Source organism: Equus quagga, chromosome 1, assembly GCF_021613505.1.
Source record: "Equus quagga isolate Etosha38 chromosome 1, UCLA_HA_Equagga_1.0, whole genome shotgun sequence".
Taxonomy (NCBI): domain Eukaryota; kingdom Metazoa; phylum Chordata; class Mammalia; order Perissodactyla; family Equidae; genus Equus; species Equus quagga.
The window spans coordinates 151,363,653-151,384,664 of record NC_060267.1 but is presented as its reverse complement, the minus strand read 5'-3'; the positions used below and the strand labels follow the sequence as shown (position 1 = coordinate 151,384,664).

Genomic DNA, 21,012 nt, shown 5'->3' with positions numbered 1-21,012 from the left:
TCTCCCCTCACTCAGGACAGGCAGCAGAGTTACCTCCTGGATAAAATACTTGGGCTGCCATGGTGTGCGGAGGTTTTCCCGCTTCCGTTCCTCCACCCGCTGCTTCTCCTCCAGGCGCCGCTTCTGCTCCGTGGCAGCGTCAATGTCCCCCAGCCGCAGGTATCGGGTCACCTCCCGCCAGAGGTTCCTGGGGATGCATGGAGGAGAGGAAATGCTCAGGTGAGGACAGCTGGCCCAAGGATGCCAGTCCTCGGCAAGGAGGGGCCGGAGCAGGGATGGTGGCATCTGGGCAGGCCACCTACAGGGGCCGCTCCTTCCCAGTGCCTCAAAGACCCCAAGAGCCAGGACAGCAACCCAGGGCTGCCAGGCCCCAGCCCCAGGTCCGTGCTGCCTCCACGCTCCTCTTGTCCTGAGCAGCATGCCTCCCTCGGGGCACTATGTGTCCAGGGTTTGAATCTAGTGGTAGGAGCAGCAGTAAGCAGCAGCACTACTACTAGAAACAGCAATAGCGGGCACTTACATGGCACTTACTATACTGCTAAGCATTTTATACATATATATTAACTCATTTAATCAGCACAACAACCCAGGGATACAGATGCTCCATCACCCCCACTTTAAAGAGGGAAAAAATAATATCCACATAAGATGAAGTGACTTGCCCAAGATCACCGAGCTGTAAAGATGAACGATGACTGCTTTCCCCCAAGGGAACTGGTATTAGGAGTTATAGACCCGGGGGCAGGGTGGGGGCAGGGCGTGGTTTATGCTGCAGGATCTGTCATCTCCCCCACCTCTACACGGAAAGGCACTCCTCCGCCTCATGCGTTCACTGTAGAAGGCAGCCTCGACTGGCTCCTGTCTGACAGGAGGCTGTGTAGCTTTCCTCCCCTGGGCCATCCCCAATTCACACACATTGTTCCAGAGGGTGAGGAAGGAACCAAGGTAATGCAATTCCTCACTTAACACACCAGGACAAGTCAGGACTCCACCCAGAAGGAGCCACCAGAATTCTCAGCAGCGAGCTCTCCCTCCCCGGCTTTGAGGAAGGGCTGCCTCTGCGGCCAGGGGGACGCAAGTGCTGGGGAATTAGATGCGGCCAGGATCTGGGAATCACATCTACTCCCCTATCAGAGCGCCCTTGACCCTGTCCGTGGGAGGGCCTTGCATAGTGGGGAGCCTTGAGTGTTGGCGTGATCAGGCTGAAGAAGGGCAGGGGGCTGCCAGCAAAGTGGGGACACCGAGCAGCCCTTCTGAGGGGCATCAGAATCAAGGAACTGACGAGGGTCAAGCTCCTGCTGCAAGCTCAGCCTGCCCACTGGACCAGCCCCAAGTGCAACCATACGGAGACCCAGGGACAGCAATGCTCTGGTTCCCATTTTACAGCAGGAGAAACTTCTGGAACTGGGATATAAGGCCAGGTCTGACCAGCCTCACAGACCTTGCTCTTTCTCTGTGCCCTGATATCTGACTTAAGAGGGAAAAACAACTCGCGAAACAGTGCAGTGAGTTGAAGGAAGGAAACAGTGAGGGGCTGGAACAAATGTCATCACCTCCACCCTCAACATACATCCCGTGCTAAGGGAGGGGCTGGGCACAAGGACATCCTGGGTAGGGGGTGCTTTCAAGGGCAGGGCCTCCCATGATAAGTCTTATCATTAGCTAGTGGCCTCAAGTTTAGAGGGCAGAACCCCAACGACTGCAGAGGGCATGGTGAGACAAGATCTGGACCCAGACAAAGGGCTCTGCCTAGACACACACAGGGACCCAACCAACAGAGCCATCTGAAGGTGCGGGGTAGTGGGGTGGGGCTGGGGGCTCATGTGGGGAAGACTCTGAACTTCAAGCCAAAAGAAAAAGCAGACAGGACAGGAGTCTTCGGAGGGCGGAGGAGTGGGAGCAAGTCAGTGAGAAAAGGAAGCCAAGGGAAGGCCCTGCTGAGAAGGGGCGGTCAGCATGGCAAAGGGCCGGGGAGTGGTTGAGGCAGGGCATGGCTGGCATCACTGGGCACTGGCTCTGACTTTACCCACGGGGGTGCCAGGGCTCTGGTCAAGGCAGGATGGCCACTCAGACCAAGCTATGGGCATCATGAGCTAATTTACAGGAGTGGGCAGATGATAAAATATTTTCACTCCTCTCCTAATGGGACAGTGGTTCCCTTCCAAGGGAGCTAGTTCGAGCCTGGAGGCGTCACCAGGGCCAGAGCCCTCGTGAGGGCTGAGACGCCTGTTCTAACCACTGGCCCACCTAGCCATACAAATGGTCTCTCCTTTGCCTCTGCAGGTAAGGCCCAGTGGGGTGAGAAGGCTCAGGTGCTCTGAGCAGAAAGAGAGCCTCTGGACCAGCCACTCCAGCTCTCAGGGCTGGTTCCTCTCTGGAGAACGGAGTGGGCTAGGCTCGGTTTCCCCACAGCCCAGCTCCATGTTTCAGTCAGGTCCGCATATGAAGACAGAAGAGGTAATATTCCTCTCTCTTACTCTGGTATCAGACTCCATCCTTGCTCCAGGCTAACTTCTGAGTCGCCATGGGCTAACTGAGTAACTGAGGCAGCAGAGAGAGTCTCAATGAGGAGCAGCTCAGCTACTCTGATATCCTTGGAGGAAGAGCACGAGGTAATCACAATTTCGTTCTCAACAGCCAAACCAGAAACAAGTCTGCCATGAGATGAACCACAGGGCTCCTGACTCTGGGAAGGCGTCAGCAGAGGCCGTGTGGGCAAGAGGATGCAGCCTATTGCAGCCCGTGCCTTGTCCCGCTATCACCACCCAATCGGCTGGGCTGAAAAAGCCAGTGGGTGAAAGTTCATGCCCTCCATTTGGACACGAAGAAGGTTACACTCACTGTCCTCAAATAAACAGACTAACAAGGAGGAATGTACTAATCCTACAACACAGCAAAGGCTCCAGGGACACGGAAACCCCGTGGTTACTAAACTCAGTCATAATGCATTATTTCTACACACCATTGTATCCCAGCTGTGCTTCCACATAACAAGCGCTTCTTCCATCTGGTTACATACTCTTCTTGTAACGCCTGTCCTCTCACAGAATCACCTGTCATTTCATTTTAAGCCCACATCTCCTTTCTAAAGAGCAGCACGCTTTTAGATAAGGGCAGGGGTCAGCACACATTTTCTGTAAAGGGCCAGATAGTAAACATTTTAGGCTTTGCAGGCCGATGGTCTCGGTCGCAACGACTTAACCACCATCGTGGCAGGAAGGCAGTTCCTGTGTAAACGAATGGTCACAGACGTGTTCCCACAAAACTTCACGAACCGAGCCATGGCTGGATTAGGCCAGGGGCCATCGTCTGCTGACCTCCTGGGTTAAAAAGCGAAGACGGCATGTTCCAAGCAGCTTTGGAAGCTCGTGTGCCTGTGTGAACATCACTGGGAGTGGCTGCAGCGATTCACGGCACAGAGCCAACACTCTCACTGAGTGGACACGCCACAATTTACCTAACCATCTTCCCATCGCTGGACAGTGAGGTGGTTTCTTTTTCTTTCGTTTGTTTGTTTAGTTTTCTTTTTAAAAAACTACCCAATTTTATATTTAAAATTTTTTCTGAATTTAAGAATTTTCCCTTAGAATAGATTCCCAGAAGAGGAATACAAGATTCAAGTGAAATCATGAACGTACAGCTACTGATCCATGCAGCTGAACTGTACACCTTCCTACTGTTAAGCAGCGGGTGTAGAGTGTCCATTTTATCACACGCTTGCCAGCACTGAAATTTTGTTTAATTATGTTGCTAATCTGGTAAGAAAAAAAAAGCATCTCATTGGATCACTGCATAATTCTTTGATTACTAGCTACTCTCTGTACTTAACTTTGCAATTAAGCAACAGAACAGGTGAGTTGACAACCTCTTTTAGGACAGGCATTAAAAGTCTGCTGTAGGGGCTGGCCCCACAGCCGAGTGGTTAAGTTTGCGTGCTCAGCTTCGGTGGCCCAGGGTTTCACTGGTTTGGATCCTGGGCGTGCAGACCTAGCATCGCTCCTCAAGCCATGCTGAGGCGGCGTCCCACATAGCACAACTAGAAGGACCTGCAACTAGAACATACAACTATGCACTGGGGGCACTTCGGGGAGAAGAAGAAAGAAAAAAAAGAAAGTGTGCTATAGACCATCTTGCCACTCCATCCCATAAATGCAGAATAACTAGACCGAAAGCTTCAAAGGGTCTACTCCTAAGTGACACCAGTGGAAAATTCAAGTATCTAAAGCAGCCAGAAGAACATGATTCCTAGCCCATTTCCACTTGCTGAGCATTCAAAGGCTTCCTCTCTGGTTCCTTAGGTCAAGTGCTGAGGCCAGCGAAGTTGGAGAGAAGCACACGGCCTGATTCCCACCTGGACTCCATGGGCCCCTGCTTCTCCAGGGGTCTGATCCTCTTCGGGTACACTGGTAATGTGGTTGTGTCGATGACTTTGGTTTCTCCGTTGTTGTAGGTGAACTCTAAGGTACCGTTCCACTCCCCGTGGGCCTTACAAACGATGGTGTTGGTTGGGTTGTGCTTCACTTCTGCTGTGACCCTGAATTAACAAATAAGTCAAAAGAAATCGCTTTGTGAGATTATCAAAACAGAGACTGACCTCAAAAGCTGTACTCACATTTAGAGACTCTTTTTATGGGATGACAGGGAAGAGGGATTGGGTTTTTTGCTACTTTGCTCAAAGACTAGCTCTTAAAATGTGATCTAACATCCTTGAACAGAAAAAGAAAGCACTGCTGGAACAAAATGGTGAGATCTGAGTCAAGTCTGTAGATTAGTTGACAGTAATGCAGCAATGTTAATTTATTAGTTTTGATAAACATGCAAAGGTTATATAAAATGTTATTATTGGGGTGGAGATCAAGCCTTTCAGTAGAGAAAAAATATACCCTTCTCCTTCCCAAAATAGCATCTAATAGTGCTACTTGTTTTGGTGAGGAAGATTGGCCCTGAGCTAATATCTGTGCCAATCTTCCTCCACTTCTGTATGTGGGTCGCCAGCACAGTATGGCTGACAAGAGGTGTAGGTCCACGCCCAGGATCTGAACCCGCAAACCTGGGCCGCCGAAGCAGAGCATGCCAAACTTAATCATTATGCCACCAGGCCAGATCCCTAATAGTGCTACATGTTAACCACCCAAAGGAGCATAGGGAGGGTAGGGATACTTTTTCAACCCCTAAACAAGGTCGATTCAGCCTGTGGGTCAAATCAGGCTGCCTTTGGGAAGGCTGCCCCAAAGCAGCCAAGTGTAGGAACTAAGCTCCTCTCTTCTAACAGGCCAGCTCAGCTTGAATTTAGAGTTTTCAAACACAGCCTTGGAAGCTTTTCCCTGAGCCTGAACAGGCCACGGTTCCTAGGTGGCGAGGCAAAGGCTCACGGGCGGCCTCAGGAATCTTCTGGCTGCACACAGTGGAAGGGTGTTCAGGGCGTGCTGGTAAAGGTTTAACAGCTGGCTCTCCAGGAGGGAAAACACCTGACTTGTAGCACCTGCCAATTTCTGCAGTGGCAAACCACTGCCGATTTCAAGCTACCCACGTGGTACAAGGGACTGTGGGGCTGGAGAGAAATGCACACAATTCTGTAGCCAGTGTGTGTGGCTCCAAAATGGCCTCTGAGGGCGTCCACTGTCCTGGGCGACACTCTGATACCTTCATATGAACAGTACAGGAAAACACTTTCCAAGAAAAAGGGCAAAGATGGGAGCCGGCTTATATGGAGATCTGCTCCGAAGGAGGAAGTTCTGTAACTGTCGCAATCAAAACAACTTTACGCATCCCTCAAACAGCAGACTTCTCCTTCGATTTCTTAGGATTGGGCTGCCCCAGCTTCTAAAAGGAAAAAAAAAGTCCTGATCTCACAGAAGACAGGGGATTCAGGACACTTAATGGAACCAACTTAACATGAAATGGGGAGCTCTCGGGCAGTGCCCGAGCTCACAGATCAAACTGCTTCCCTACAGAGAAACAGGCTGTGGCCTCAGAAGGGAAAGTTTATTGTCACAAATGGAAAAACCTTTTGTTCTCTGGTGCGTGTTCTGCAAATACGTTGTTTAGACTGGGGGGGGGGGCTCAAAAAAACTGCCACGTGAGGGGGAAAAAGGAGGCGCCTCTTCTGAAAAAGATCTGTACCTTTATCTTGATTTTCAACTCATCCCGTGGCTGGAACCCAATCTTCTAATGGAGAAAAGAAACTCGGAGCATCATAATAAGACAAAGATGGAGCCTTCCTGGCCTCCTCCTACCTGTGGACTTTCCCTCCGTAAAAAGGCTTCGTGTGGAATGTCACTGTGGCCGAGTACCCGGTCTTGGCGCAGCTGATGCTGACTTTTCCACCTAGCTCCACCCACGGGATGGTGAGAATGGACCGGGCGTAGGCACTAGGCAGGGTGAACACATACTCCTCCCCGTGTTCCAGGAGCCTCAGCACACCTCCAGGGAGAGAGGAGGGAAGGGTTAGGTACACAGACATGAGAAAAAGGCAGCTGGGGATCAAAAGACAAAGAAAGATGAGAAACCAAACCGCCTCCTGCGATAGATGCCGTGTCTCCCACCTTTGCAAAGGTCAGTCACTCATTCACCATGTGCTTATTTACTGTGTGCTCTGCTGTGTGCCAGGCACTGGGCAAGGCACTAGGAATACAAGGGTGAACGAGACACACCCACTTTCTGCCCTCAAGGAGCACAAGAGAAAGGAGGATACTAATTAATCACCTGGCAAACACAAAATTCTAACTGTGATGAGGACGGGAGGGAGAGGTACCCAGTGCCTTGGAACCCTCCAACAGGAGTTGAGCTGGAAACAGAAGTTTCCCTAAGGAAGGGACACTTGATCTGGATAAGCAGTTGAGTAGGTCAAGAGGGGAGGGAACAGTCCTCTAGGCACAGGGAAGAGTATGTGCAAAGGCTCTGTGGTGAGAAGGAGCCTGGTAAGCACGAAGGGGCTGAGAAAAGGGCCCTTATACAGAAATGGAGGTAGTGTGTACAGGCGTGAAGGCTGGCCAGGTCAGTGGGGGCCAGATCTTGTCTTTTAAACTTCGAAAAAGCACGTTAAGGAGTTTTCCCTTTATCCTGGGAGCAACGAAAACAACCTCAATGGTTCTCATGAAATGGGAGAAATCAAACAGCACAGCTGCTATCAGCAGGCTCGGGCAGACGCATGCCATGAGCAGGAGCTGGACAGAGCCCACGCACCTAGAGGTTCTCCATCCTAGGATCCAAGCCTTATGCCTAGGGAGGTCTTAATTCTCTTCAAACAATGCAAAATTTGTGGGTTTGTCTATTTTTCTAGGGAAAAGGGCCACAGTTTTCATGAAGCTCTCAAAGGCTGATGTGACCACCCCCCAAAACGCATAGACTCCCAGGGTGCTGTACAGTTTGTGCACTGCACACAGGTGCCCATCGAGGGCTGAAATCCAGCCCTGGCTTCGGCTAGTCTGGCTGGGCACCCACAGGGCTGCCTCTGTGCCGAGAGGCTGCATTTTGCTTCACAGAGAGGCCCTGAGAACCAGGCTATGGGCTAAGATTTGTTCTGCTACAGCATCGTCTCAGCATCCCATTCCAGCGCTGGGGTTCAGCTCCCTGAATAACTCTACTCTGGCTCCTTCTGGCCTAGTGATGATCCAGGGTCCTGTGAGCCTCAGGAAGGAAACTTCTGTCCTTTGGCCAGACAGGGGAGACCAGAGGTGGTTAGTGGTGTTCCCTCCCCAGGCTCTGGGTTCCTCCGGTGCAGAGAGTGAGGAGTGGGGTCAACAGGGCCCACATATGGCACCTTCTGGCTGCCAGGCGTTCCTGGGGGCTTCACACGCATTCCCTCCCTCAGCTTTACAACCTCTCTCTGTGACAATAATTACTACTGTCTTGCAATAAGGATGAGAAAATAAACTCAGGTTAAGTAACTGGCTGGTTACTACTTCTCTCTTAGGCTGGACAAGCATCTAAATCACTCAGAGCTGGGACTTGCCCAGGAGAGAGATGAGTGTGTGTGTGTGTCTTCTAATACTGATGAGCTCCTGGGGATCTGAGGAGAGACGGCACTAAACGGCACAGAGGAGTCAGGAATGCTGAGTCTCTAAAGTCAAGAAGAAGATGCGTTTAACTATAACTCCATTTACCCCTGAAAATCCCTTTCATCAGCACGTGCTACCGTCTGTAGATAACACACTGGGCTTAACTGAGAGTCAGGTTGCTGGTCCTGACAAGTCCAGGAAAGGCAGCTCTGCCCTCCTCAGAAACACACGACTGGTCTGTAAACCCGGGGGATGTGCCCGCATGTGTATAGCGGAGTTGGTCACTCCCAGGGGAAGGATGCTCACACACGTGGGGACAGGCAGGAGCTGAGACCAGCAAGGAGAAATGGATCTGTGGGTCACACACGATCACATGGTCAGCAGTGGAGGGTGGATATCACATTTAAATCTTTCTCTCCCTGGCCAGGAACGTAACTGAATATGTGTGACATAAACGTACAAACAGCATGACTCCACTACAGCATATATACTGAACCTCAGAACAGACTGACCCCCTCTACTTCCCCAGCTTTCATCATTGCAGTAACCCATCCTCCTACAAGGAAAGCCCCGGGCCACCTCATGCTCCCACTCTGACACTCATCTCTCCTCCTACGCCTCAGAGATGAGAAACACCCCAGATGACCCGTGAGGCCCTGGCCTCCACAGGCACATGAGGGAGGACCATCGCATGCCTGGGAGGAGAATTAGACTTTAGTATCTCAATCCTTATAGTTTCCGATCAGGACCCTGGGAGGAGCATGGTCAGTCTGATAGAATTCTGTTTCAAAGCTGACTTTGTGTCTGACTTCCCTGAATTAGGTTGCTCAGGAAGACAGCCCAAAGCAGGTGGAAAATTGCAGCTAATGGCAAACAAAGGTATGACACCAACAGTCAAGAAGAACCGGAAGTGAAAGCTGACGAGAGGGAGGTCACCTCAGATTTCTCTCTCTGCTCCAGTTCTATTCACAAGCCTCCGGTTCCTCGAGTGCCAGCCCCATTCTCATAGTCTCGGAGCCTGTGGCAGCTGGGAGATGCCCCTGGGACCCTGTAGAAGAGGCTGGCAGACCCTCAGTCACCCTGCCTTCAAGGCCCCGGAGAAGCTTCCCTAGCCCCCAACCCTGCCCTCCATGCTAACAGACTCCTTGGTAGTAAACCCGTTCCAGGTGGTCAATATGTCTGCCCGAAAGCACCGCCTCGCCCTGATGTCTGTGGCGTCCTGATTTGGTGGTTAGTCCTTCCAGTCACTAACTGAGGGTACCTGGGGGACTCGCCCACTGGCACGTCTTGCCAGCAGCCTCTCTCTTCAGAACAGGACCACACACAGCCATGAGCTCCCCATGCTAAGTCTTCCTGGTCTCGTTCACAAACATCAACTTCGTGAGGTAGGACCGTATACTGACATTTTCTTTGCAATGTATTTACACAGAGAACATGTCACAGGTTTTTTTAGAGACTCAGATGAGATCTTAGAGGATCCTTCCAAGTCCTCTGTCACTCACTAGCCTGGTGACCTTACCTTCTCGGCGCCTCAGTTTTCTCATCTGTGACACAGAGGTAGTGGTGTCTGTCCCTCACAGGGCTGTGGTAAGGATGAGAAGGCAGTTCTAAAACTCAGCTGAAAGTATGCAGCCTGATACACTGCCAGAATCCGGAAGGTTCTATGTTCTAACTGCCCCTCGCTCTCCAAAGCAGCTCTCTCGATGGGTGTGAATCCTTAACAGTGGCATTTCCACTTGGGAATAGAGAGGAAATGACAAAGTCTGGTGGTAGGTCATGCACATGAGGGATGAAGAGACAGGTGGGAGGTATCTGCCTCCCACTCATCTCTAGAAAAATCTCTCTCAAACCAACGTGAAATTTCCCTCCAGCTCACAGAAATCATGTGAGTCCCAAGCTCGGTTGGTCTGGGGGCCCTGGCGACACCACACTCCTTGGGCTCTTTTCTGAAAATCCATACATGTGGGCTTACTCAGTAAATCACCTGTAATTGTGCCTTCTCAATACTAACTCTTTTTTTCAGAGTTGCATAAAAAAAAAAAAATCTGTCCCTAATAGGAATAAAAGACTATACAACTGGACTTACCAACAGAGTCACAAATTAATCAGCCTCAGAGCTGCGAGAAGTGGGAAAACGCCAAAGAATCCATCTCTCCACGCCGCGCTTAGTCCTCAGGCGGGGAGATTTTGGTTTTAAATCCCGCAAATTGACTTACCAATATACAGAAGGCAAAGCACTAAAACTGTCAAAGTGATACATTTAAAACAATTTCGCACGTGTTCTCAATCTGAGGAACCAAAACATTCCGTTAGGACATTTACTCCCGGAAAGCACAGAATCACAGCAAGTGACTCTGGGGGCCTGGGCCCACAGGCACTGGCAGCACCGGCACTCATGAGCACCGAGCAAACGGGTCAGTTCTCTTCCTAGAACGAATTGCCTTTGCCCCCAGACTTGATTAAGGGGCTGTGCCGTATAGTGGGCGCCGGTTCTGGAGATTGGGGGTAAGCGGGCTGCAAGAGTAGTTGAACGCCCCTCGGCTCCCCAGCAGAGTGAGCAGGGGTGAGCAGTGGAGGGAATAAGTGAGGAAAAGAAGAATAACCTGCCTCCCCGTGCCCCGCCCCTCAAAGGAGCTCTAAGTGCAGGAACCAGACGTTTTGCTTGAAAGTTTGGGGAATTTTAGAAGTATTTTGCGTGAAAAGTAAGATCATTTGTGTTACAGAGCTCACATTTCATCGACATGAAAGAAAGGGGGCCGTACCAATGAAGGGACTTTGGCAGACGGAAGGCCTCACAAGAATGAGCCAGTGGTCCCGACTCTTCCCAGGTCTGCCCACGGCGGGCATCCAGCGGGTTGGTGGCCAGGAAACCCTATGTCCTGGGAACGGCCTTCCATAGTCTCTCTCCCGAATTTTCTTTCTGATTTCCGCACTCTGAGGAGTTCTAAGTAGAATTTTCAAGCAGGTAGAAAAGGTGAGAGCAGCGAATTCTAACCCTGCTTCAGGGGATGGCTCCAGCGGAGGCCCCGGGAGAGGGTGTCCCCTGGCCTCCCTCCCAAAGCAGGAAGAGCTCCTGGGCATCCGAGCGTGCCCCACCGCCACCAGTCGGGGACAGGGAGCCAAGACCCTGAGACAGCAGAGGCCCACCCTGCAGAGACAGACCCTCAACAACAAGAGACAGCGAAGGTGTCAGTTAACCCCGGGGAGACGGTGGGGGAGGCAGCAGGGAAGGAACCCAGGCCTGTCCAGTAAAGTTCCAGAGCAGACGAAGGGCCGGCAGCGCATTCTGCGGGGCTAAGCAAGGAGCCCGGAAGAGGGGTGCTTCAGTGGGAGACACAAGACACAAGAGGGCTGACGGGATGGACCAGGGCACAGAGAATGGACGCAAGCGGGCAGATGAGCAAAGTGTGCTGGGAGGGAAGAGCCAGCATAAAGATGTGGTTGCACAGGCAGCACTGGCACACACCCACCCCCTCACCACAGCCCACTCCTGGGAGGTGGTTGGGGGGGGTGGGGCGTCCACCACATATGGTAAGAGAAGGAAGCGTCACCGAGGCCAGGCAGAGACAGAGCTTCTCTGATTGAAGAATTCCCTAAATCATTAGAAACGGATGTGTAAATCTTCATCTTTATAAAAAATTTCCAGATATTTGTCTAATGTCAAGAATCCCTGCTTAGGGGCCCGGAGACTGGGAAGACCCCACTCTATCCTCTCATTTAAGGACCTGTGATTTTCCCACGCCTTGACGAGTGGCAGCCAGCGTTTCTGCCGAGCGGGGGGAGTCCCCAGAAAGGAACTTGAATAAACATTTTCTGGGTACCGGAGAAGGCATTTGGTTTTAACAGAAGATATTATATTCACCAAGCACTTATTTTGGCCAAAGATTTAAAGTAACAGAAAGAGAGAGAGAGAGAGAGCTGCAGTGAGTGAGTCAGTGAGTGAGTGTGAGTGTGAGTGAGTGAGTGTGTGTGTGTGTCTTTGGGAGGGAAGAAGAGAAAAGAAACAACTTGTATGCCTACCTCTAGCTTTGCCACTGGGCCCTCCCCGCTCCACCTTCAGTCTCTTCTTCACACAGCAGCCATGGGGCTGCCCCTAAAACCGCGTCACCCTCCACTAACTCCCACTCTCACTCAAGAGTAAAAGCCAAGTCCTTCCAGGACCCACCCCAAAGCAGCCCTCGCGATCTGGCCCCTTCTCTCTGATCTCGTCTCCTCCACTCGCTCACTCTGCTCCAGTCCCACTGGCCTCTGTGCTGCTCCTAGAACACCCCAGCCACACGCTCCTGTCTCAAGGTATTGGAAACTGCTGCTCCGTTTGCTTGGAACACCCTTTCTTAAGCCATCCACATGGCTTACTCTCTCTCACCTCCGTCAAGCCTTTACTCAAGTGCTCCATTCTCACTGAGGTCCGGCCTATTAAAAACTGCCACATCCCCGCCAGCCCTCCACTCTATCATCCTGTCCTGCTTTGTCTCCTTAGCACCAGCCAGCATCTATCACATGCTTGTGTCTTGTTTTGACTCGTCCATTAGAACGTCACCTCCACAAGGGCAGGGACATCTGTCTGTCCAGGTCACTGCTGCATGCCCAGCACCAAGAATGTGCTGTTCACATCACAAATGAATGGATGCATGATAAAGGAATGAATAAGCCCATGGACTGAGGGGAGCCACCCCCCTCAGATAAGGAAGTAAACACACTGAAAACAGTATGTCTACAGAACGTGGAGGGGATCGACTCACGGGCGGTGAGGCCAAACGCACGGGGGGAACCGGCCCAACGCTCTGCCTTCTCCAGCAAACAAACATACTTCATCTTCAAATGACTTGTCATGTGGGAAATTTAGAAGTAATAAAATTAAGCAGAATGAGAAGAGTCTCCTGAATGCCAATTTTGTTTTTAAACAAAGGAGAAGACTTTACCATTACGTAGAAACCTCATGGCATTAGGTGGGCCTTTGGCAACCTACAGAAACACAGAGCCCCCGGATAAGTCAAAATCGAGAGAATGCCACTCCCATTTCTTATTACAAACTCAAACATACGCATCAGCGCAAACAGAAACCTCCCACATGGGCTCCTTAGCAATCCTCTGCCTTGCATTGCTGAAGGCAGGGAGAGCTACCGGGGAGTTCGAACCCAAGCTCTGAGTTCACGGCACTGCAGGAGGCCTTCTTGGGACCTGCCACGTGGCTTTAACCCAGCAGTGGTGCATGGGGGCAGCTCCCTGTCGCAGGCTCTGAAGAGAAGGAAGGGTTGAGAGAAACAAGTCGCTGGGATCAGAAGAGAGGCCTGCAAGGATACTCCCAAACTCATACCTCTCCCCCTCCCCCTCCAAAAGCAAACTTGAATCGGGTGTCTTCTCAGCTTCAGGGAGACAGCCCTCAACAGCCCTGGCTCTGCCCCTAAGGGACCCTAAAGCCATTCGGCCGCCGACCACCTCTCACCTGGTCCTCCACCTGCTGCTCACCCCACCTCCTCTATATTCCTGATCGTGGCCTCCTGTGACTCCTAGATCCTCTCTGATTCTGCTTTCTCATCCACAGATGAGAGACATGTCGATGACATATGGTCCCTGCTTCGGCAAGCCAGGCACCTTCCTGCAGCCCTCCTCACCGGGCTGTGGTGAGGGGAGGATGTATGTGGTCAGATGTTATACACGCAACTGTGGGCAAGTTGCTTCCCTCAGGCTCCTCTTCTGTAAGGCGAGGGGCAGCTGAACTCACAAGAGATTTGCTAAACATTTTGAAGCAACTGAACCCTCTTGCAAATGAACTCACAGGGAAGTCCAACAGGTAAACAGCTAAGAGTGGAGACGCTCAGGTTGCAGTGGGGCTGGGAGAGAGCCCCACCACTCACTCCCTTCACGCACCTCAGGGCCTGAGCCCTCCGTGGAGCCCTGGGATGTCTATGGCATGGCTGGAAACCCTGGGGCTTGAGAGATGGACAAACCCTCTTTCAGCTACAAGATTTCATGGTCCTGTGATCGCTGGTAACAACTCCTCCTTAAGAAGAAAGCTACTTCTGACTAGTAGTCTTGTGGAATTTTCCAGATAGGAAATGGTTGCAATGTTGTACTCCCACAAAAAAGTATATAAGGGGGAAACGATATTCATTATTGGTGTGGTTTATTTCAAGAGGAATGTGTCCACCCCTCCCTCTACACACACTCAACCCATCCCCATCTAGATCATGGAGAAAGCCTAAAACTAGGTGGCCCAAGGTCAACCTGGTGACAGGTGAGTCCCTGGCCTCCCTCGCAAACTGATGAATCTCCTTTGGGCGAATTTCTTGATCCTGACTGATCATTGAGAGGAAGGCGCAGTCAGTGCAGGGTCGGTTGGCTGAATACTGAGCCTGTGGGCATGGAAGACCCCCATGAAGGCCCGCCATGGAAGATGGGCTCATCTCTGGGTGTTCTAGAGTTGCCGTCTTATCTCTGCATGGAAGATGAGCATGTCCGAGGGTAAACCGACAGCCCAGACACAGAACAGGGAAGGGGAACTCAGGAGAGGTTTTTTCCTCAACAGTACAAGGCATTCAAACAATAAACAAGGAAAAGTTGTCTATATTTAGTTTCTCCAATTCCTGTCCTCCCATTCTCTCTTGAAACTATTTCAATCAGCTTTTCACTAGCACCACTCCACTGACAGCCCTTGTCAAGGTCACCAATAACCTGCACAGTCCAAACTCCAATGGTCAATTCTCAGTTCTTATTTTCCCAGAATTAATCACCATCATTTGATGCAGTTGATCACTCCCTCCCCTCCTTGAAACCCTTTCTCCACTTGGCTTGCAGCAAACACATTCTCCCATTCCATCTACCTCTCTGGCCACTCCTCCTCAGTCTCATTGACTGTCTACTCCTCACCTTTGGGACATCTTAAAGCTGGAGGGCTGCAGGGATCAGTGCTCACTCAGCAATCTCATTAGTCCTCAGGTCTTAAATTACACGTTTTTACCTCCCCCCAGAACTCCAGCCTGTACATGCAATTGTCTACTCAAGCTTGAATGCTAAACCATAACACAACCTCACTGAGCTCCTATACTCTCCCTCCAAACTAGTGTTCCCTCCCCAGCTCTCAGTGTTCCGCATCTCAGTTAATGCTATTCCATCCTTCTGGTTGCACAGCTCAAAAGCCTTGGCGTGTCCTTTCTCTCAAACCCCACATCCAATCCAGAGGCAAACCCTCTTGGCTTTCTCTACTTCAGAATACATCCAGACCCTCACCACATTTTACCGCCTCCACCACTTCCATCCTGGTCCAAGCCACCATCATCTCTTCCTGGATTATTATAATAATCTCCCAACTGGTCTCCTTGCTTCCACCTTGACCCCTCTTGTGGTCTATTTTCAACAAGCAGCTGGAACAATCTTGCTAACCTGTAACTCAGATCATGGTACTCTTCTGCTCAAAACCCTCAACAGCTACGCAGCTCACTCAGTGTAAAAGTCAAACACCCCTGGCATTGGCCCCTGAGGCCCTACATGATCTGGCCACAGTCACCTCTCTGTCCTCATCTTCACTCCCTGCCTCATTCACGCTGCTCCAGCCACCCAGCTTCCTGCCTTTCACCAACATGCCAGGGACCACCCTGCCTCTGGGCCTCTGCCTTGTTCTTTCTTCCATATACACTCATCCCCTGATCAACAAGGCTTGTCCTTCATCACCCGCTTTGGGTCTTTGCTCACGTCACCTTCTCAGTGAGGCCTTCCTGCCACCATCCCATACTACGCCATCCTACAGTCCCACTGCCCTTTCCCACCACTCACAGGTCCCTTCCCTGCCTTATTTTTCTCCATAGCACTAACACCTTCCAACACAGCCAACATAATTTTATGACCCCAGTGGAACAGAAGCTTCATGAGGACAGAATTTTTGGTCTGTTTTGTTCATACACGTATCCATAGCTCCTAAGACACTGTCTGCCATCCAGTAGGTGCTTAATAAAAACGTGTTCAGTGAATGAAAGGAGTTTTTATCTCATGGGGTTTGGAAGGGCTTCCAAGCAGCCACATACTCCTTGGAACTGAAAGTCAAACTTTGTGGTGGATTTTTTTTTTCTGGGACGAGAGTCTATACCCTCAAAGTCTCAAAGGAATTTGTGACTCAAAAGAAGTTGAAGAACCACTAATACAGAGGCTTGAATTTAACAAGGATTATTATGGGTTTCTTCAAACAATGAATAAACTTCATTCACAGCTATTTGCTGAAACAAGAACGTGTAATCCACGCATGGTGTGATCACACTGTGTTCCTGCTTCAGAATCTCTAGCACAGAGTCCTGAGACTTGCCTTGGGAATTTTTATGAGCAGATTTTGAAGAGGCAGCACTATTATCCTCATTGTCTGTGAGCCAGAACACCAGTGAGAATACATAAAAAATATGTTTTCACAGATTTGGAGCCAACTGTAATATTCACGCAAAGCTGAAAGACTAAGTACACATAAGGCAGCTCATCCACATGCAGGGCATGTGAAGATCCAGGGCACAGCCAGTTAGGCAAAAGCTGCATCCCACCGAGTCCAACACCTTGGCCCCATTGAGAAATTACCAGAACTTGGTCCCAAAATAACAAAACCCATCCCTCTCTCCCACTCCCCCTCAATTCTAAAACAAAATACAAACAAAGAACTCTACCCACAAAAATCATCGATCGTCTACCAGGTATACAAACGTCACTGTATAACAGCCAAACTCCATCATATGTATGATGTGGCTTACCTTCCCCTATCATAGAGACCCCCACGGACATGCCCATGAACTTGCTTTTGGTCCATACATGAGTGTTGACGCACAGTCTCTTCTCCTTGCATTCACAGTAGAAGCAGGAGATGGGCGGGTGATGGGATACTTGCTCAGCCACAAACCTTAGTTTGTAGCTTTTGGAAGGGTCATCGGCCATCGGGTGTTCATGACTGGCAGGAGAGTGGGGAGCAGTCCTCTTTGGCTTGACCCTGTCCTTGGGAACTTCCCAAGAGCAGTGAAATGTCTCGCCAATGATGGGGTTGTAGGGCTTCTTAGCCAAGGCCCCCTTGCGGCCCTCATGGAAGGCTGTGAGATAATATTCCACGAAGCAGATGACTCTCTCCTCTGGCGTGGCTCCAGCAGTGATGGCCAGCAGCAGGTCTGGGTGCGCCATGAAGTCTGCATACATCTCCAGCAAGGATCGCTTCTCCAGAATAAACGTGGGGAGCACCACCTGCGTTCGGAAGGAGACAAAGGCAGACAGGAAGCCCTGTGATCACATGAAAAAGCTGAAAAGGAGAAGATGACGGCTGCAACCAGCGTCAAGCAGGTTCATAACGGCTGACGCTAGGGAACGGTTTCTTTTGATTTGTCCACAAATGACAAATCAGGGGAAACAATATCAAAGAAATTGGAAGTGGCTGTGGTGGTGGTATCAACGCCAACCCTGCTTCATGGACAAGACTGTTCTGAGCAATTTTCTTGTCTGCTCATCTGCGCTAAAACAACAGCCTTGTTTCTCTCCCCACTGCCATCACTCTTCTAACACACAGCTCTCTTTTACTCCCCTTTATACAGAGATACGAAGAAAACAGCTTGGAAGGCTTTTTTGTATTCTTCCTGACATCAGGCACAACCAAGGGGATGCTCAGTGTGTTCCCACAAACACGGGTCCTGGGGTTTGTTGGTGCCGCATCAAAGGGGGTCCAGGTAGACCAGGATCCACCACCAACAAGCATCTATTTAAAGATCTCTGTTAAAAGAGAAGCATATAAACCCCAACTTGATCAAGGCAGGAGAGCAGCGTCAAAAGAGCCCCTGGCCCAGGTACCTAGGACGCAAGGCCAATTAGCAGGCAAATGTGCACAGAGCTGTCACGGAGAAGAAGAGCCATTTGTGGAGGTTGCTCACCAAGGTTGGGCCAGAAGAAATGAGCAGAGGTTACAGAGAGGCGGGCTGGCACGTAATACAGAATCTTCTGGTAAGTTGACTGGCATAAGGGCTACGCTTAGGTTTATTATTGGCCCTATGACTGAAGATAAGTAGAAAGCTGGATGGTTCCATCACGGGTGAGACAAAGAGACTCCTTGTTGATCCAAAGGGGATCCAGGTGGTCACTCAGGTGCCATACAACCCCAAATGCCTACAACCCAATGATTAAATCATTCAATGCGAATGAAGAAGATTCTGGAACAGGGCTGGAAAGCAGGTAACTCATTACCATCCTTGAGATGTGAAGGAGAGAGAGCATTTTTCTCACTGCCCTGGAGTGATCGTAAAATGACTGTTCTTGGGTACTATTATTCCACCCACTTAGCTGCAAGACCCCGCTCGCTCTGACCTGGAGCATCTCACATTGCTCCTCCTCATCGGGCGTCACAGGATATTGATGCTGGAAGGCTCGCCTTGCCCTGCTGGCTCCTCGGCACCCTCTGAGTGAGGGCAGAGGAGCCCCACACCAGTGCCAGCTGACCAAGGTCATGCAGCTGGTTTACATTCCCTCCTTACAGACCACGTCTGTCCTTCCTTCACATAGTCCTTAACTCCCATGAAAACATTTGCAAGGGGGTACATTGCTGACTGTGGCCAGCACACAGCTTACAGATCTGTAACCCTGCCTCCACTGCAGCCTGCAAAGACCCTTCCTTGCAAAGGATGCAGGTTCAGTGGGAGAGAGATGTCCTGAGAGGAAGGACAGACAAACAGGCAGACATGAGGTCAGCAAAACACAGAGATTTCAAAAGAAACTAGAGAAAGCCCAGGCCACTGGAGAAGTGACATTGGTTATCTGTAATGCTTTTCTATCTTTCATTTAAAACTATGTCAGGGGAAAATCTACCTGTGTTAAGTAAAAAAGCAGCCAGATGTGAAATTGAACACGTAACACAATCCAAGTATCTAAAAAGACCCCAAATGTTAACACATGTCTCTTGGTGATAGAATTGAGTGATTTTTACTTTTTTTTTTCTGAGTATCTTTCTGCTTTGCTTTTATAATATACTAGAAGATTATTTAAAACAAGACTATGCAAATTAATGGAGATGTCCTGATTTTCTTTCAGCCACAACTTGACCAAATTAAGAATCCAGCTGCCCAAGGATCTGAGCTGGCCAGGAAAAGCACATCCTGACTCAGGATGGCCTTCAGATGCTACTGTTACTACTTTCTATGTCTTTCTGTGGGGACAGGTCACATTCAACAGCCATCACTGTGCTCTCTGGGTTCTGCCCTTCCAGTGAGGGTAATGGGCCAGGCCGCTGTCTTCTCCCCAGGGCCACTACCATGCAGGTGGCCAATGGCAGAGTAAAGAACGAGAGCCGAAGACCTGCAAACATTGCCCCTCTTCTCTCCCCCGCAGCCACTGCAGGGTTCCCCTGGGAACTCCCCAGACAGGCTGTGCAGGTTGAGGACTGTGGATTTAAGCAGCCTTGGAGACCCCCCCAGTGAGGCAAAATTAATTAAAAAAGAAAAGCTGCCACAAACATCCACATCTCCAGACAATCCCCAAATGATTTCCCGCGCTCTCCATTCCCAGGGGCCAGCCGGGGGCTCTCTGATCAGGAGGCAAGCCAGGGGAGGTGGTGGACAGAATTACACGGAGGGTGGTCAACCTGATAGAACTCCAAGTGAAAATGATTCCAGGACCCTGACTTGCATCCTTGCCCCTCCTTGTGGAAGTGGAGCTTCTCCAGCAACATCTGCACCTCTGGACAACAAGAATTCTCAGGTTTGTACCCAAGATTAAAATTACCGGGAAAGAACCAGCTACAATATTTACTCTCTCGTTATGTACTTTTCAAAAGGGCAAGGATTTAAGCTATTTCCCCTAATGCGCTCAGCATTTCTGAACTCAGAAGCTGAAGGATTAAAACAAAATAAATAGGAAAAAGCATCCACTCAGAAGCCTAAATCACTGAACATCAGAACCAAAAGGGACCTTCAAGCGGATGGCGTTCAAGGCCCCGGTCTCACAGGTGAGGGGACAGAGATGGGGAGGATGGAGGGAAGGCACCATACCTACACCTAGAAGCAGGCGGAGCACCTCAGGGCTCCCAACTGCCACCCCAGACTTCTTTCCATCACCCCTGACACATCGTGATTATCTGCTTCGGGCCAATGAGAACAGTTTCCTTCCATCCGCAGACTAGGGAGGTGAGAGTTCACTGGACATAAGAACTGGGACGCTAGAGCACCCCATCCACTGTCCTGATTAGTAAATGAGGGCAGGAGGTGGCCCAAGGAAAAGGGTGGGACATGAGCTCCACCTTCTAGTCCATCCTACTCTTCCCAGGATGACAACGCGATCCACCATTCCAGAAACTATCATTAATATTACAGACAGGGGGGAGACCATTGGCAATAAGAAAGGACACACAGAGCAACCCCCTCTGGAAAGGTACAGCTATAGCTCCTAACTGGCCTTCCAACTTTCTGTCATGTCCCCCTTTCTTTCTTTTCCACACTACAGCCAGAGTCATCTTTCTAAAATCTCTAAAGGAGTAAATAAAGTCCAACCTGTCTCCCCCCTTTCTTCTAGTCTCACATTCTCCCTCCCTTTGTGCCCCCAGCCCTCCCCTGACAAGCACTCCCCCACACACACATTCCCTCCTGATTCCTTTCCGGGCCTGCTCTCCTGCCTTGTCTAAATGATAAACATCTTTCAGCTCAAGGGTTACCTCCTCTGTGACAGCTTTTTCTGACAGCTCCTGCTCCCCAAACCAAACCCACAACCCCCTCCTTCACAGCCTCACTGCACCCCACACATATCTCCATCAGAGCCTCCACAATGTGCTGTTTGCTCTTATTAATGCTACAAAGAGCATTATTGGGACAAATTGGGGAAATTTTACTACAGGCCATATATGAAATACTATTGCATCAATGTTAAATTTCCCGTGTGCAGACGTCTTGTGTGGGAGAATGTCCTTGTTGTTAGGAGATGCTCACAGATGGATGTAGGAGAGACCTGTCATGTCTGTAACATACTCTGAAATGGTTCACAAGAAATAACCATATGCATATTGACACATGCGTATATGTGG

The 21,012-nt window shown here is 50.3% G+C and overlaps 1 protein-coding gene across 3 annotated transcripts in view; it reads right to left on the bottom strand.

The window, feature by feature from the left end:
• The window catches only part of OSBPL10 (oxysterol binding protein like 10), a 291,355-nt gene that overhangs the window by 4,048 nt on the left and 266,295 nt on the right, over window positions 1-21,012 (bottom strand). For all 3 annotated transcript variants that reach the window (XM_046674694.1, XM_046674676.1, XM_046674685.1), the window contains 4 exons: window positions 16,727-17,204; window positions 6,237-6,423; window positions 4,352-4,534; window positions 34-187 (listed from right to left, as the gene is read on the bottom strand). In XM_046674694.1, coding sequence (XP_046530650.1) covers window positions 34-187; window positions 4,352-4,534; window positions 6,237-6,423; window positions 16,727-17,204 — 1,002 coding nt within the window. The remainder of the gene's footprint in view (window positions 1-33; window positions 188-4,351; window positions 4,535-6,236; window positions 6,424-16,726; window positions 17,205-21,012) is intronic.